The 15,930-nt window shown below is 45.5% G+C and overlaps 2 protein-coding genes across 2 annotated transcripts; one reads left to right on the forward strand and one right to left on the reverse strand.

The window, feature by feature from the left end:
* Positions 1-1,572: 1,572 nt before the first annotated feature.
* On the reverse strand, positions 1,573-8,656 carry MTO1 (mitochondrial tRNA translation optimization 1; the record flags this gene model as incomplete). The annotated part of the gene is made up of 12 exons (XM_079532716.1): positions 1,573-1,785; positions 1,966-2,123; positions 2,608-2,726; positions 3,209-3,380; positions 3,465-3,669; positions 4,248-4,378; positions 4,647-4,837; positions 4,968-5,080; positions 6,218-6,507; positions 7,158-7,275; positions 8,173-8,372; positions 8,461-8,656. 12 exons carry the CDS (start codon positions 8,654-8,656, stop codon positions 1,573-1,575), a joined length of 2,106 nt encoding a protein of 701 aa, XP_079388842.1.
* A 217-nt stretch (positions 8,657-8,873) lies between these two features.
* CGAS (cyclic GMP-AMP synthase) lies at positions 8,874-13,889 on the forward strand (the record flags this gene model as incomplete). Its single annotated transcript, XM_079550370.1, has 5 exons — positions 8,874-9,278; positions 9,953-10,175; positions 10,818-11,063; positions 12,358-12,460; positions 13,541-13,889. The coding sequence occupies 5 exons, from the start codon at positions 8,874-8,876 to the stop codon at positions 13,887-13,889; spliced, it is 1,326 nt and encodes a 441-aa protein (XP_079406496.1).
* Positions 13,890-15,930: the final 2,041 nt, after the last annotated feature.

Consider the following 15,930-nt stretch of genomic DNA (forward strand, 5'->3'; position numbering starts at 1 on the left):
CCTTGCCTGTAAAAAACAGAGCTGAATTTTCAGACACGAGTACATAAAAAATGAGAAAAATACAAACACAATGTACTGAACAAAGCATCAGCTGGCTTCAACAGAGAAGCATAGCAATCAATGAGGGTTTCTTTGGATTCTCATATTCAGAATTTCAGCACCAAGTCTTGAGCCTGAGTTACAACACAGAAAGTGTAACTGTTTACTAAAATCACAGCTTACATGTCTTACATGAAATAATTGAGAAAACAAAGCTGAAAATAGGCCACAGATATGAAGGGCAGTTACACTGCTTCTCTGAGTCATCCTCACATGAACACTGACCTACTGACCATCTGCCTAAAGCTGTTCTGTGCAGGCCAGTAGTTGGTGATGGGGAGACACATCTGATGCGTGATGATTCCCTAAACAAATCTGCAAGCTCTGCCATACTCCTGCTGCATGACAGGATCTCTGTCAACAAAGCAGATTTATTCCGACTCCTCTCTGGGCAGAAAAGGAAGCACTCATGCAGAGCTAATAGAGAACAGTCCAGAAAGTAATTTCAAAATGATAGCTATATCTAACTCCCACAGAACTTATCCCCAAGCCTGTTCGCCCAGTCAGCTCTGAAGACGCTAAGAAGTGAGAATGAAGTGTTTGAATAACAGTACACTGTCAGATTATTTTAACCAAAAATGACAAGCCAGAGACTGCTGCTAAATCAGAACAAGGATTCAGCTTGAATTGTTTCTCGATGTGACAAACCAACTGCCCAAAGTTTATCTCGTTCAGATGTGAGTCCTTTTACTATCAGCTGCAGGAGCAGTGCTGATGAGAAGTCATGATCCTGCTTCCCCAGGCTGCAGCATGGCCATTCATCAGCCAGCACGCTGCCCAGAGCCTCAGCTCCAGCAGAGGTCTGTAACAGCCCTTGCCTTGCCCGGCCTAAGCAGGCAGTCTCACTCCAGTTGCCTTCACTGGTGCTGCAGCAAACCCTGCAGTACCTCTGTAGCTTACCTGCTGTGAACTGTGGCCCAATGAATTGCTGGAGCTCTACTGCAAGTAAATGCAAGCTCAGAGACAATTTCTAGTTTGTTAAGTGACAACCAAGGTCTTCAGCAAGTTTCAAGACAAGCTTTATTTAATTTTTGAAGAAAACAAGTAAAAAAAAAAACACAATACACTGCTTACATTCAATCTCCTCCTACATCAGTTTTACTATTCACGTGGTGCACGCTGTTATAGCCGTGTTTCCACTTGGCTAACAGCACACTAAACCATTTAACAGTAGCCATTGCACAGCAATAAACACCAGTGCTAAAGTCAACAGAGCACGCTCCAGCTCAAATCCTCTTGTGCTAAAGTGGGTTGAGCATGGTAATATTTCTTACTTATTTCAAAAGAGCAAAACTCAGTCCTTTCCAAGATGCGTTACAACACATTCTGACCATCTGCATCTTCTGAACAAGCGAATTCCTGTGTTTTCACAACTCCATCCAACATCATTTTTATCCATGAAGCAGTTTGGGCGAGCACAGCTGGTCTTGCCATGTACTCCAGCACAAGATGTACTGCCTCTCTACAAACACCTCACAAAGGTGTTTTAACAAAAGTACTGCCGAGCTCCTCTTCAGAAATCTCTGCCGAAATTGGTGTTTGGGAAGTTGCTTTCTCCAAGTACGTTTTCCCTGGCAAATACTTGCCAGTCTGAGGAAACGCTTTTAGCTTCTCTGCTTTCACAAATCTCAGCAGGTTAATGATGGCAGCCGGTGTAACTCCAGGGATGCGGCTGACTGCACCGATCTGCAAACAGAAACAGAACTAAGTCAGCCTAAAACAAACCTAGACTCTAAAGCTGATGAGAACTGACACCAAAACCTATGGGTACTCCTTTCCTCGCACCTCCTCACCCCTTCGTGCCCCTTGGGAATACACAGGAGGAATTTTGCTGCTATTCAACCTCACTGTGGCCCAGTATCTTACCGTCTGGGGACGGCTGGAGTTCAGTTTCTCCCGCACCTCCGCTGACAGGGACGCATCAATAGCAAAGTAGTCTATGTCCTCTGGAAGTCGGAGGGCTTCATCTCGACGCACTTCTTCTATTTCCTGCTGCTGATTGACTACGCACCACTCGTAAGCGGCTGTGGTGGAGGGTCAGGGAAACGAAACAGACAGATTCAGACAGTGTTCACATGAAAAAAATCACTTGTAGAAACTCCTGGAAGCAGAACGGATAACTCCACCAAGATGATCAAAACATCTGAGGAAGCTTCCAGCCTCACAGATTAAGGAGCCTAACTGATAGTATTTCAGAAGAAATCATACTCTTTGGTACAAGAATTAAGATACACAGATGCTTTTTGCTCTTATTCCAGGAAAGAATGGTCTGTTTGATAGAGCGGCGAAGAAGAAAAACCCAGGAGCAAATACAAATAATTGATCTCACTCCACAAAGTGAAACTCAGGTGCTCAAGCACAACTGTGGCCTATGGCAATACATGCACAACTCTGATAACAGTGCTTCCCTTCACAGATCAACAAAACAAAATGAAACACACAGGAATGAATGGGCTGGCTCTCCCCCTAGTGAACAATCCTTAGCAGATCATAACTCTTGTACTCTACCTTCTATTTTCAATCTCTCTGACAGCTCCCTCCATTCAGCAAGCTTTCTCAGGGGCTCTGGGATAGCCCTTGCCAGAATCTCCATGTTGGCCTCTGGATATCGAAGGATGTCAAAGGCACTGTGGAGAACATGAGTAAGATTTTACAGTATAGGGAAGACAGTTAATCGCATCAGACACATTATAGCTATTCCCAGCTCAACCTTTTAAAGGTGAGGATAGTACAGTATAGACCAGAACAACTACAGAGCCAGGCTCACCTCCCTGCTACCTCCTCTCAACACATGTAAGAGCAGTTCAGCTCTTGATGAGGGGGCTTTATCAAGCTTCCAGCAAAGCAGAACAGTTACCATTTGGTGACATGCTCAGTACAGACAGCAAGCACTGAATGGGCCAGAGTACTATCTTTAAGAGGCTAAATCAGTGGAGCAGTAAAAACCTCAACGTACTGTTACTTCTACAAGCAAAGATCAGGTATGAAGAAGATGATAAAAGTTGGAATCTTGGAATACTGACCACTTCAGTAAAGATGTACATGAGCAAAGCCACCAGCCAGATGATCAAGCACAGTCAGACAAGAAAGCTTTGGTTGTATCCTTTACCTGAGAGGTGATCTTCGATTGCTACTGATGGGAACTTCTGGTACCAAATGGGACCATCTGGACACACTGAACTGAAGGGATTTTAGTGTTGCAATTCCATCTTCTAAAGCAGCCCTCATCTGAACAGCTTGCTCGTATCGCTGCTGTGACACACACCCAGCTTCCTCAAAGCCTGCAGAGACAGACAATAGCACATGAGACTGAGGTCTGCAACCAAGCAGGGCTGCAAATGGCAAGAGTCACCGCAAGGATATACCTCTGTGGGTCAGCCTGGCATCGGCATTGTCAGGCCGGAGGGACATGCGGAACTCCACGCGGCTGGTGAACATCCGGTATGGCTCAGTGGTGCCCAGAGTAGTAAGGTCATCTATCAGGACACCCACGTACCCTTCGGTGCGACTGACAATGAAAGGGGGCTTGCCTTGGACCCGTAGGCAAGCATTGATCCCTGCAATCACGCCCTGGGCAGAAAGCAAAACAAAAACCATTGTTGGTCCCTTCAAGGCTGAAATATCTGCACATCTGCACTGAGCTTGCCAGAGTTCAAGAAGCATCTGGACAATGTTCTCAGTCATATGGACTGATTTTTGGGTGCTGCTGTGCAGAGCCAGGAGCTGGACTCAATGATCTTTGTGGGTCCCTCCCAACTTGAGGTATTCTATGATTCTAAGTACTGTTGCACCTTGGGAATGCAACCAGTCCAGGCTGGAAATCTAGACAGTTTCTTCTATGCAATACTACCGTGGTCTGAAGTACTCAGCCCCTGCTGACATGCCTAGTGACAAGAAACATGTTCCAACATATCAGCAATTGTACCCAGTGCACAGACTCCACACAGCAGTATGTGTCACAGCTTACAATTGCTTTTGTTACTGCAACATTGGTAACTCAATTGCAGATATCTGTGCAACTCTGATGAGCTACAGAATTAAAAACAACTCATTAGCACAAAACAGGCCTGCTTCAATGCGTATCAAGGACAAACACCAAGGTAACATCCCTCTCTGAGCACAGAGTAAATGCCATCTGATTCACCCACTTGAGCTGCAGCTTCCTCATAGCCCGTGGTGCCATTTATCTGGCCTGCAAAGAAGAGCCGCTGAACGAGACGAGACTCGAGAGAAGCAGTCAGCTGACGGGGGTCTAAAAAGTCATACTGCACTCCATAGCCTACGACAAACGAGAAGACAGACCTTAATGAGGGAAATGGAAGGTCCTAACTTATCAGCAAAGACAATCAGTGGGACAAAATGACTTAGGTTATCAACTTTTATTTACAATCTAGAAACAACCAAGGAGAAATTCCTGCATTCAAGAAATAATTTTCTTTCATATATACTTTGGTTTGCTAGACTCCAAAGAAAATCTTTTTTTCTTTTTTTTCTTTGTTAAATGATAACGATGTGAAAAATAGATTTGAAATTATTTACCCCCTCACCTGGCTGCAAGATCTTGGCTTTCTCCAAGCCCGGGATAGATCTGATCACCTGCTCCTGGAGCTCAGGTGGCAGTGTCATTGACAGGCCTTGGGGGTAAATGACATCGGACTCCAAGCCTTCAGGCTCCAGCCAGACCTGATGTTCACGGTTTGGGAAGCGCAGCACCTTTGACTCAAAAGAGGGGCAGTATCTGCAATAGGAAACAGCCATAAGCATCATCTAAGGTGGATTAAAGGTAGTTTTCCAGAGGCAAAGCAAGGGAAATGCACAGCTTTAGAGATTCATACCATTAAGAGCTTCATATGGTGCCACATCCTTACCGGGGGCCCTTTGTTGTCTCCCTCACATGGTCGTTCAAGTGGAGGTTATCAAGGACAATCTGCTGAGCTTTCAGGTTAGTGCGAGTCAGGTAGCATGACAGCTGGTCTTCTGGCTGAAAGGGGCCAAAACTCTCTGTAAATTAATCCAGTCACAATACCCTGCTCTCTCACCGAACAACTCTGTTCTGAGGATCTTCAAGGGCTTTTTCATGACAACTTGCTCTCAGTTGCTACAGAGCTAGGTTGTGCTGTCTTACCCACTGTACAGAAAAAAAGTAATCAGAGAACCTGAGCAACACGCCCAAAAACAGACAAAGAAAAGAACAAAACTTGAGAATGTGAGGGATCTGCATTCTGTGCTATGAAATGCATTCCTAATCACGGGATGGGCATTCCTACAAAAGTAACAGACCCTGTCACATTAGCAGGAGGAATTCAAAGCTCTGAAGTTTGAAGAGTTTGGTGAAGACTAAAGAAACCTCTCAACATCCTGCAACTGACGTAGTAAATTCATGTTCTGGAAAGAAAAACACTATGTAGAATACTTTACAATTATTTTCTGGAAAAGAGTTGACAGACATGTTCAAAACAGTAATAAATGTTACACTTCAACTCCTTAAAACCTTTCCAACAAATACGTAGGACTTCAAATGATACTACCACCTCTCTGCTCCCCATTTACAAAAGGTTACTGCAATTCCTATAAGCTCTGGATCAAGCCCTGGACAACCTGATTTAGGTTGCATGTCCCTGTTTGTCGCAAGGGAGCTGGACTAGATGACCTTAAAAGGTCCCTTACAACTCTAAGGATTCTATGACTCTACAACTGCCTGAAAGGAGGTCGTAGCGTCAGGCAAGTTGGCCTCTTGTTCTTGGTAGCAGTCATAGGATGAGCGGTAATGACCTTAGGTTGTGCTAGGGAGGTTCAGGTTGATTAAGATGAAAAAATTCTTCTTTGACAGAGTGGTCAGGTGCTGGAACAAGCTGTTCAGGGAGGGAGTGGAGTCACAAACCTCAGGGGCTTTCAGGGAAAGGGCAGATGTGGCACTTAAGGACATGGATTAGTGGGCACAGTGGTGATAGGTTGATGGTTGGAGTAGATGATCTAAGAGGTCTTTTCCAACCTTAATGATTCTATGATTCCCAGCCACGTGAGTCCTTACACCACCTCGCTGGCTACGTTAGCTTGCACTTTCCACCTCCCCAATCCACTGCCCATCTACCCCTGCACCTGCCATGTGCTATCCCACCTTGATCCACACAGCCTTGCTGAGGAAGCTGAAGGGCACAGGAGGGTTGTCAGGTACACGTTCCTCCAGACCACTGAAGTTGATGGTGTCTTTGGCCAGGCGGGGTGGTGTCCCAGTCTTCAGCCTGCCCACAGTAAATCCCAGTTTCTCCAGAGTCTGGGCTAGCCCCACAGCCGGCTGGTCTCCCAGGCGCCCAGCAGGATGAGTCTCCAGCCCCATGAGGATCATACCCCTCAGAAATGTCCCAGTGGTCAGGATGACACTCCCAGCACACACCGTGCTACCATCCCCTGAAACAGCATGTTCAGAGACGCACACAGTTTACTGTCATTGAAGCCCTGGTACTCTAGTGGTTCTGCTCCAAACTAAATTGCTGCTGTTTACTCAGGGCTCATGCATCTCTTATTATTTGGCATTTCAATAGCATCAATGTTAACAGCAATAACAGCAATACAGTAGAACAGAGTGTACAGTAACTCTTTTTTTTCTTTATTCCTCCAAGCATTTTACCCAAACAAAGAAGTTCCGCTTCCGATTAATATTCCTGACCAGGTCCTTATTTTGGAATTCCTGTTTACAAGATCAGCAAGAGGTAACAAGGCACAAGACTGCACTGTAACAGGACACCGCTGTCCAGAAGTGTTATCTGCAGCACACTCTGTTTGCCAAATAAGATCTCAAACACAGCATGGAATTCACAATCATGAGTCTGAGGAAGATGAGTCTGAGGAAGATTAAGCTCATGCAACCTCTGAACGCCCAATCAATCCAGTGATGTTTTCCATTGTGCTACAGATGTTAACACAGTTTAATTCGCAGTCAGCCTGAAGTGCCTCTATTGGCTCAACAACCTTTCTTACAGATGAATCAGACACATTTAACCTGCAGCTACTCTTAGCATACAGTGCCCAAGGTTGCTCACTGCGGTACCCACACATACCCAGAACAACGCCTGTGACTTGGCACTTCCCAGGGCGGTTTGCTTCTGGCTCTGTCAGGAGAAGGTCTTCCACAGAGGCCTCACGGACTGTCAGCAGGGGTGTGCTCAGGATTTCCTTCTGTCATGAAAGGAGTTACCACAAAAATCTGGCAAGTTCTAAAACATCTGGGCAGTCCCAGACCGCACCAATTTCTAACACATCTGTCACCTTCTTCCCTTGTTCTAAAACCACATTTTAGAACCAGTCATCACTCCTGGCTTTCTTTTAACCCCATCCTGCCGTTATTACCCAACTGTAACACACTGATATCCCCACTGGTAGCTGGTGTACCCCCAAAAAGTAACATCAGACCCCCCACATTAGCACTTTAATTTCTAAGCAGCCTCGGGGCTGCACACACTGCTGCCACCATCCTGTGCAGCACTGCTCCACACCTCAGTGCTCCTGCAGACCTCATCCTGCTCTGCATGAAGCCACATCACCGCTGGCTGCATCTCTTTTTCAAACGAGGGCTGCTCTGAAAGTAATGCCTCTTAGCTTATTATGCTGGCTCACTTTGTCAGAGGCAGATGTTGGTGGTATGGCAGAAGAGGGTGAACCTTCCCGCCAAGATTGCATTCCATGTCGTTGCTGTGTGACAGATGGCAGCAGAGGGGCAGTCTTGACAACATGGTGCCTGACATGGAAGCGTGTATGAAAGAAAGGTAGGTGTGTCACTGAACTGCTCCACGTAGATAAAACGGTACTCACTGACATTCATCGACATTTGCTTGCATTTAAGCAGACCAAAGAGTGGATGTGGGCACAGCGGTGTGTTTCAGCCACAGTGGGTCACCTCTTATTCACCGCTAGCAAAAACACAAAGCTAGTGGCGGTGACCGTGCTGAAAAACAGCGTTTTGAAGCTGAGAATCTGCTCTATCAAACAGCGTTACGGTGCTCTCTGTATCTCCTACGGCTTCCCCGTCAGTAAATAGGAGGCGTTAGTTTCGGAGCGCAGAGGCCACACACCCACCTGCACGCCGTCCCGGTACCGCCTCCGGTCGATCTGCGCCCGCAGCCCCCACACGGCCGGACCTTTGCTGCGGTTCAGCACTTTGTAATGCACCCCGGCCACGTCGCAAATCCGCCCGCACAGCCCGTCCAGGGCGTCCACCTCCCGCATCAGGTGCCCCTTCCCGATGCCGCCGAAGGAGGGGTTGCACGACATCTCTCCTGCGCCAAGCACACGGGGACACCGTCAGCACCGCCGCCGCGAGCGGCCGCGAGCGGCCGCGCCCGGCCCCGCGCCCCCCGGCGGTACCGATGGTGCCGATCTTGTGCGTGAGCAGCAGCGTGCTGGCCCCGCCGCGAGCGGCCGCCGCCGCCGCCTCCGTCCCCGCATGGCCGCCGCCGATCACCACCACTTCGTAGCGCGGGGCCGCGTTCCCCGCACGGCGCCTCTCGGACCGCGGGGCCGCGGGCGGCGCCAGGCGGCGCCAACTTCTACGCGCCAACATGGCGGCGGCGGGAGGCCGGAACGGGAAGCGCGGGGCGGGCGGGAGGCGGTGTGCAGCCCGACAGGCAGCGCGGCGTGGCGCTAGGGGCGCCCTCTAGCGGCGGCTCGTCACGTTCCCTGGCGGGAGTTTTGGTTTCCCGAGAGCTGCGGCGTTGCCTGGAAGAGGAACTCCTCTTCCCGCCGAGTTGCGCTCGCTTCCGCGTGGGTGCGGGAGGCCCATGGAGGAGACTGCGGCGGGCAGAGGGCAGCGGAGGCAGAGAGCGGCCCAGCCTCGCTCCTCGAGAGGCAGAGGCACCGCCGCCCGACGCGGCTCGACCGCGCGGGAAGCATCGGCCGACGAGCATCCGGCGGACGAGGCTTCCCGCGCGGTCGTGCCTCGCCGTACGGCGCAGGGCGGAGAGCCCGCGGTGCTCCGAACGCTCTCGGCGCGGAGCAGGGCGGCGGGCGGGCCGCGGCTGCGGGAGGTGCTGTCACAGCTCAGCCTGGGCCGGCAGGACGTGTCGGAGGCGTCGGGGCTGGTGAACCACGTCGTGTCACACCTGATCCAGGCCGTCCGAGGGAGGGACGGCAGCTTCGGCTCCATCGGGAGGCTGGGAGCCGGCAGCTACTATGAGCGCGTCAAGGTGCGTGCGGGGCTGGCGCAGATTAGGGCGGAGGCCGGCGAACTGCGGCTGGGCAGCTTGGAGAAGGGGAGCTATAAGGGAAAGAACGGGACGGAGCCTATAGCAGAGGCTGATAGCACACGGGAAAATGGTTTAAGTAAACCTTACCTTTAAGGAGGGTAGGATTTGGGTCGAATATAAGGAAAAAGGTCTGTCACAGGGAGGGTGGTGAGGCACTGGCACAGGTTGTCCAGGGAGGTGATGAATGTCCCGGCCCTGCAGTTCCAAGGCCAGGCCCTGGACAACCTGCTCTAGCTGTCAGTGTCCCTGTTCATTGCAGGGCAGTGGGACTAGATGACCTTTCAGGGTCTTTCCAACTGTAAGGATTCTGTGATTCCATGGCTGGTCACAGGACAGGGGAGTGGTTGTGACGCTGTACCAGATGGTGGTGCTCAATGGCTGCTTGACCTCCAGCAGCTTGGAGCTGTGACCGCTGGGGAAGCGGTGTCAGTAAACTGCTCTTCTGCACATGAATGCACATCATTCTGGTAATACAAATCCATCAGAAAGAAGGTAATGTTTCACTCCAGCTGTGGAAAATACATGCAGGCAGCTGTAGGTAAAGCTTCAGCTTTAGCTGAAAAGCTTAAAGGCATTACAACCCAAGTTGATGCATGTATTCTTGTCCTTTGCAGATATCTGAACCCAATGAGTTTGATATCATGCTTGTAATGCCTGTCACAAGATTGCAGCTACATGAGTGTGACGACACTGGAGCCTATTATTATCTAACATTCAAAAGAAATCCAAAAGAGAAGTATTTGAATAGGTTTCTAGATGAAGATGGAAAATTATCAGCCTTTAAAATGCTTGAAGAACTGAGACGAATTATTAAAGAGGAAGTAAAACACATTAAAAGTAAGTACTGCGCAATCAGGTTTCACTCAGGAACGCTAATAATGCACTTGCATTCCACATATGCAGTACCTTTCCCCTCACTTATCTCTTCATGGCAATATAGCAGGGGCAGATGAGGTTTCGCTTCCGGTTATCTTGAGCACTTACTCTAAAAATCACCACAAATACACCAGAGCAGCAGAAGGAATTACATTACTTGAGTCAGATAATGCATTATCTAATGTTACTTCTTAGCTACCCATAAAACGTATTACCTTTTAGGGTGCTCTTATCCTCGTAAGCCTTCGGCCAAGTTGTGGACAAATCTCTAATCTAAACATTTTCCAGTCATCTGACATTCTCTAGTCGTTCCTGTTCATTAGAAAGCATTACCGAGTCTACAGAAGACATCTAAAATAGAGTCAAAATATTAAAAATAAATCATGAAAGAAGAGCTTCTCTTATTTTGTAGAGGGAGGCTTCAGCTGGCCTCCTTACTTTTTTATTAAAAAAAAAAACACTATACTCATTTCACAAATCCTACAGGATAAAATGCTTGAGGATTCTGACCATTTACAAATTCCTATTCAGTAAATATCTTAATAACTCCCAAAAAGTGTTTCTTCTGTTATGAAAAAAGATTACTTTCTTTTTTGTTACTAGATGTGGAAGTAACTGTGAAAAGGAAAAAGCCTGGAAGCCCTGCAATAACTCTACAGATCAAAAAGCCTCCAGCAGAAATATCATTGGACATTATCTTGGCTTTGGAAGTTCAGCAGAGCTGGCCTCCCAGCACACAGGATGGCCTCAACATAGAATGCTGGCTGGGAAGAAAAGTCAGGAGAGAGTTCAGACATAAACCAGTTTACTTAGTGGCCAAGCAAAACAAAAAAGAAAAGCTTCTAAGAGGTACTTCAAATACAGATAAGAAGCTTAAGTTAAGAATTACTTTCTCTGCAACTTGATACCACTTGATAAATGCCATAAAAAGGGTATCCAGATTCTGTTCAGTATTCTGCCTTCAAGATACAGAGCTCTATTTTATCCTGGGTACATCCAGATCGTCGTTGAAAACCCTCTTTAACCAGCCTGGTGACAGTGCTTATCCTGTGCTGAAATCTAAAGCTGATAACTGCACTACAGACAGTACAGTAAACAGCCCTAACAGCATTATTTTAAATCTGTTCCATTAGACAGATGAGTATCTTTCCTGTAGTAGTGCTGAACTTAACAGCACATCCACTCCTTTGTAAAGAAAAAAATTAAAGAAGGTGTATAAAAATACTCAGAACATCCCTGAAAATAGCACTTATTATACATAAGTTTTATACTTCTACAGGAAGTAAACTATTTAAGATAGATTATTTCCTCATTGAACTTTGGTATGGCTGCAAGATGACTGCTGTTTGTTTTTGTTTTCCCCCAGAGCACTCTCACCATGCCTGCATTAGTTTGCAGAAACATCCCAGCTTGGCACTGTATGAGAAGAACTGGTAGTTCCAGCAGAAACAGTTCTGGCAACTGGGTATATTTTTTAGTTAGCACACTTACCTTACCAGTGCCAGGTACACCACCACTGCTCTGCTAGGCTCTCTGTTCCAGTGAAAATTAATTGCAAATAGTAGTCAAACCAAAAAAGGCAGGGACACAGTCTGATTTAGGTAAGGAAGAAAAAAATGATTGTTGATGTTTTAAAAGCAGGGGGCTGAGCTGCATTAATCACTGTTTCCAAGCATTCCCAGAAGAATAAAAAGAAATGCTTTACAAGAGTTAGATGAGATAATCTCAGTCACTTGCACAGAGAAATTTAAACCGATCTTCAAGATTAGTTTACTCAAAACCAGAATGGTTAAGCAGTAAGGCTTAATAATACAGAGCAGAAATTGAACGGCAGTAGATTTCTATAGGTGGCACAATTATTCCCCAAATCACATTCAACAAATTCAGGAAAGCTAAGAATTAAGTTTAATTTAAAAAACTGAACTCAAACATCCCTGAGAATATAAAGAAAGCATCCACAGAGGCGTACACAGTTATTTGTAACTATAGTGTTCCAATCTTGTTAGTATGAAGTGGTTAAGAAATTAAGGAACTAATTGTAGTAATTGATGAATTAAGAGTTTTTTTTTTTTTTTTTTTTTTTCTTACAGACACCAATATTTAGTGCTGTGTAACTATTTAAGTCTTCTTCTCACTCCTTTAGGAAACACCTGGCGACTCTCTTTCTCGCATATTGAGAAGGCCATGCTGAACAACCATGGCAGCATAAAGACGTGCTGTGAATCTGATGGAGTGAAGTGTTGTAGGTTGGTATCTCATATGAATATTTTGCTTTAAGCTAGTTTGTCCAGCACTATTTCAGTTTAACATTTAAGAATTTGGTCAGTGAATAATTATTTAGAATAGGGAGTGAGAATATGGCTTTTAATCACTAACTCTTGCATCATTGTTCCAGAGTAGTACAAGCTTGCACGTGCCCACTGAACACACGTGACGTGCATTTGCTAAAAAAGCAACAAATTACTTTGCAGATTTATGCTCCAGATTTGCCTGGCAAACAAGCAGATGCGCCTTGCCAAATAATCTTTCCCCAAATCAGTCATCTTCAGAAATACTAGCTCCACAGTCTGTTGACTCAGCTTCATAAGCAAATTACACTTTGTGGCAAAGCAATTTATTAAATGATGGTGAGAAAAGAACTGAGTGGGATCAGGATCGATAAATGTGATTTTTCACTGTAATAAAGATTGGTTCCACATTTCTTTGAAGTGTAAAACCAAAACCTCATCAGGTACAGAACCTACTTTATGGCAAAACCACTTTTTGGTTTACAGAATCAGGAAAGCCAGAAGGGTATTAATGCATCATTCTTGATCTTTGCTTTATGAGTAGTATGAGCTACGTTGCGTCCTTGCCTAGCCATGTACTGAACTACACCTCTTCACCTCACAGAGTGCCATGGAAAGGCACTGGTAGTGCCTTCAGTGTAAGTCCAAACCCGAAGTACAGCTTTAATCTTAAGCAGTGCTCCAAGTTCATGTTATACTGGTAGCACCTGCAGGAGAAGATCATAATCGTCCAAGCACTGTGCTGATCAACACTTCGTATTCCTGTGCCACTGTGGCCACCAGTGGAAGTGGTTCATGCATCAAAACTGTTTTTCACAGTAGAAATCTTTCATTGCTAGTCTGCCTTCGTGTGGAGTACTGATAGGAATATCCACCTTCTTGCTGTACTTATTTTCAGATTTTATTCAAAACCTTACTGAAAATGTTCTATTACGGTAAGAATATTTTAATTGCTTTACTTATAATGTGTATTTAAATATCTAAAATACATGTTTAGAATTGACTACTAAAGGTACGCAATTATCTCTTATTTAACAGGAAAGATTGTCTCAAACTTCTGAAGTATCTTCTAGAGCGACTCAAAATGAAACATGCAAAAGAACTGGACAAATTCTGTTCATATCATGTCAAAACTGCCTTTTTCCATTCATGCGTCACTTGGCCAAGTGACATGGACTGGCAGTATGAAAACCTGGAACACTGTTTTCAGAAATATCTGGAATATTTTCTGCGTTGTCTGCAAGATTCTCAGCTGCCACACTTTTTTATTCCCCAATACAACTTGCTCAGCCTGGATGATAAAGCAAGCAATGACTTCCTTTCAAGACAAATAAACTATCAGTTGAACAATGGATTCCCAGTATTTCACCAGGTGGAGGTATTGTAAATACTTCTTTTTTACTATCTGAAAGCAAGTAAAGTAGATTTGCATATTTTAAAGCTTAAGTTTAGCACTTCATATTATTTCTTAGTAGCTTGATACTATGGAGAAACAAAACAAATCAAGAACACTGACAGAAAATTGTGTTTCAGTTACATTGCTTAGTCATATTCCTTAGGAGAACCAGGACATTAGAATTAATATTTGATAGGAACAGTTAAAAAAGTAACCTGACTCTAATGAGAAAAATTCTAACATAGAATGATGGTTAAAACAGAAAAGAAGGCACCTGCCAGCATAAAAATTCAGCAAGAGAACCAGGCCTGAGAACTCGGCCTTGTAACAGAGCCTAGGAACACAAACATCTCTGAAGCAAGGCTGAATACCTCATACCAGTGCCATCCTGAAGATATCATTGGTACACATATAGATTCAATGTATGTGTGTACACCTGTGTATATATGCCTATGTGTATATAGATGCTCATGCTACATACATGTATATATATAATATGTATATTCTACAAGAAATTGAGCTGCTCAAGTGTGTGCAGGAAAGAGCAATGAAGCTGGTGAAGTGACTGGAAAGCAAAATGTGAAGATCCTGTTGGTCTCTACAACTACCTGAAAGGTGGCTGCAGTGAGGAAAGCATCAAAGCCTAAACTGGGGGACAGTTCAATGCTTCTATAAATGATCTGGATACAGGAATCAAATGCCTACTAGGCATATGGAATTAGGAGGAGCTGTTGACTTCCTTGGAGCAGAGACTCATACAAAAATTTTGACAAATTGGAGAGCTGAGCAATCATCAACTGCATGAAGTTCAACAACAGCAAGTGCAGGATTCTGCATGTGAGATGGAGTAAAGACTGGGGAACAACAGGCTGAAAAGCAGACCCAGAGAAAGGGACCTGGAGGTTTTAGTTGAATCTGACTCAGCAGAGGGTCCTTGCAGCCAAAAGAGCAAACTGGTGCATCAGGCCTGGCACTGCCAGCCAGGAGAGGAAAGGGATGGCCCCACTGTGTGTTGGTGTGGCACGAGACACATCACATAAAGACAAAACTATTGGAGAACATCCAAAGAGGGGCTTCAAAGATGCTGAAATGTGTGGAGAGCAAGGTGTACCAGGAGCAGCTGAGGTCCCTGGGTTTGCTCAGCCCAGAGCAGAGGAGCTGAGGGGAGGCCTGATGGCAGCTGCAGCTCCTCACAGGGAGCAGAAGGGCAGCGCTGAGCTCTGCTCTGTGTGACAGGGCCTGAGGGAATGGCAAGGAGCTGCGTCAGGGGAGGGGCAGCTGGAGGGTCAGGGAAAAGGTCTGCACCAGAGGTGGTCAGGCCCTGGAACAGCATAGAAAAATCTAGGTTGAAAATACCTTCCCTGTGGACAGGCTCCCAAGGGAAGGCCTTTACAACCTGGATTATTCTATGTTATCTGAGCTATGCTTAGGATAAACTATGGTATGTAAGTATAATGTATCATGTCTGCTTGCTGTTACAGTCTTGGTAAGTTTGCAATCAAGAAGTATTTTCATTGTCATAATAATTATAGTTAAGATTGAGATTAATAATCCTCAAATCATTTCTGCTGCTGTGTACTGATTATCCTACCTCATATTGCCTTTCTACTATTTGCTGCTATTAGTGGGTATCTTTAGTGTTTGGTACATATATACACATAAACTCATTTCCTGGTAATAACTGTAACAGCTTTAATACATACATATTTGCCATACCAATTAGAGTGTTCCTGGTAGTAGTGATCTGTGTTCTTCTGCAATAAACAGGAATCCTTAGTAAACAACCACCGTATGTCCTTGTGTACCACAGAATCCTTCAAACTCACAGTTGCAATCTCTATATATTTACTGGCCAGGTAGTCCCCAAAGCTCTCCTTTCATGGGTTGTGACAGTATTTGTCTTTCCTATATAAATGCAGCCATCACCTTCAAACTATCTTCAAATCATACTATGAACATATGTAAGAATTTGCAATAATTAATTGCACAGACATGAATTCCATGACTTCAAGTTAGGGAAGGAAAAAAAAGC

Source organism: Tetrao urogallus, assembly GCF_951394365.1.
Source record: "Tetrao urogallus genome assembly, chromosome: 2".
NCBI classification, from domain to species: Eukaryota; Metazoa; Chordata; class Aves; order Galliformes; family Phasianidae; genus Tetrao; species Tetrao urogallus.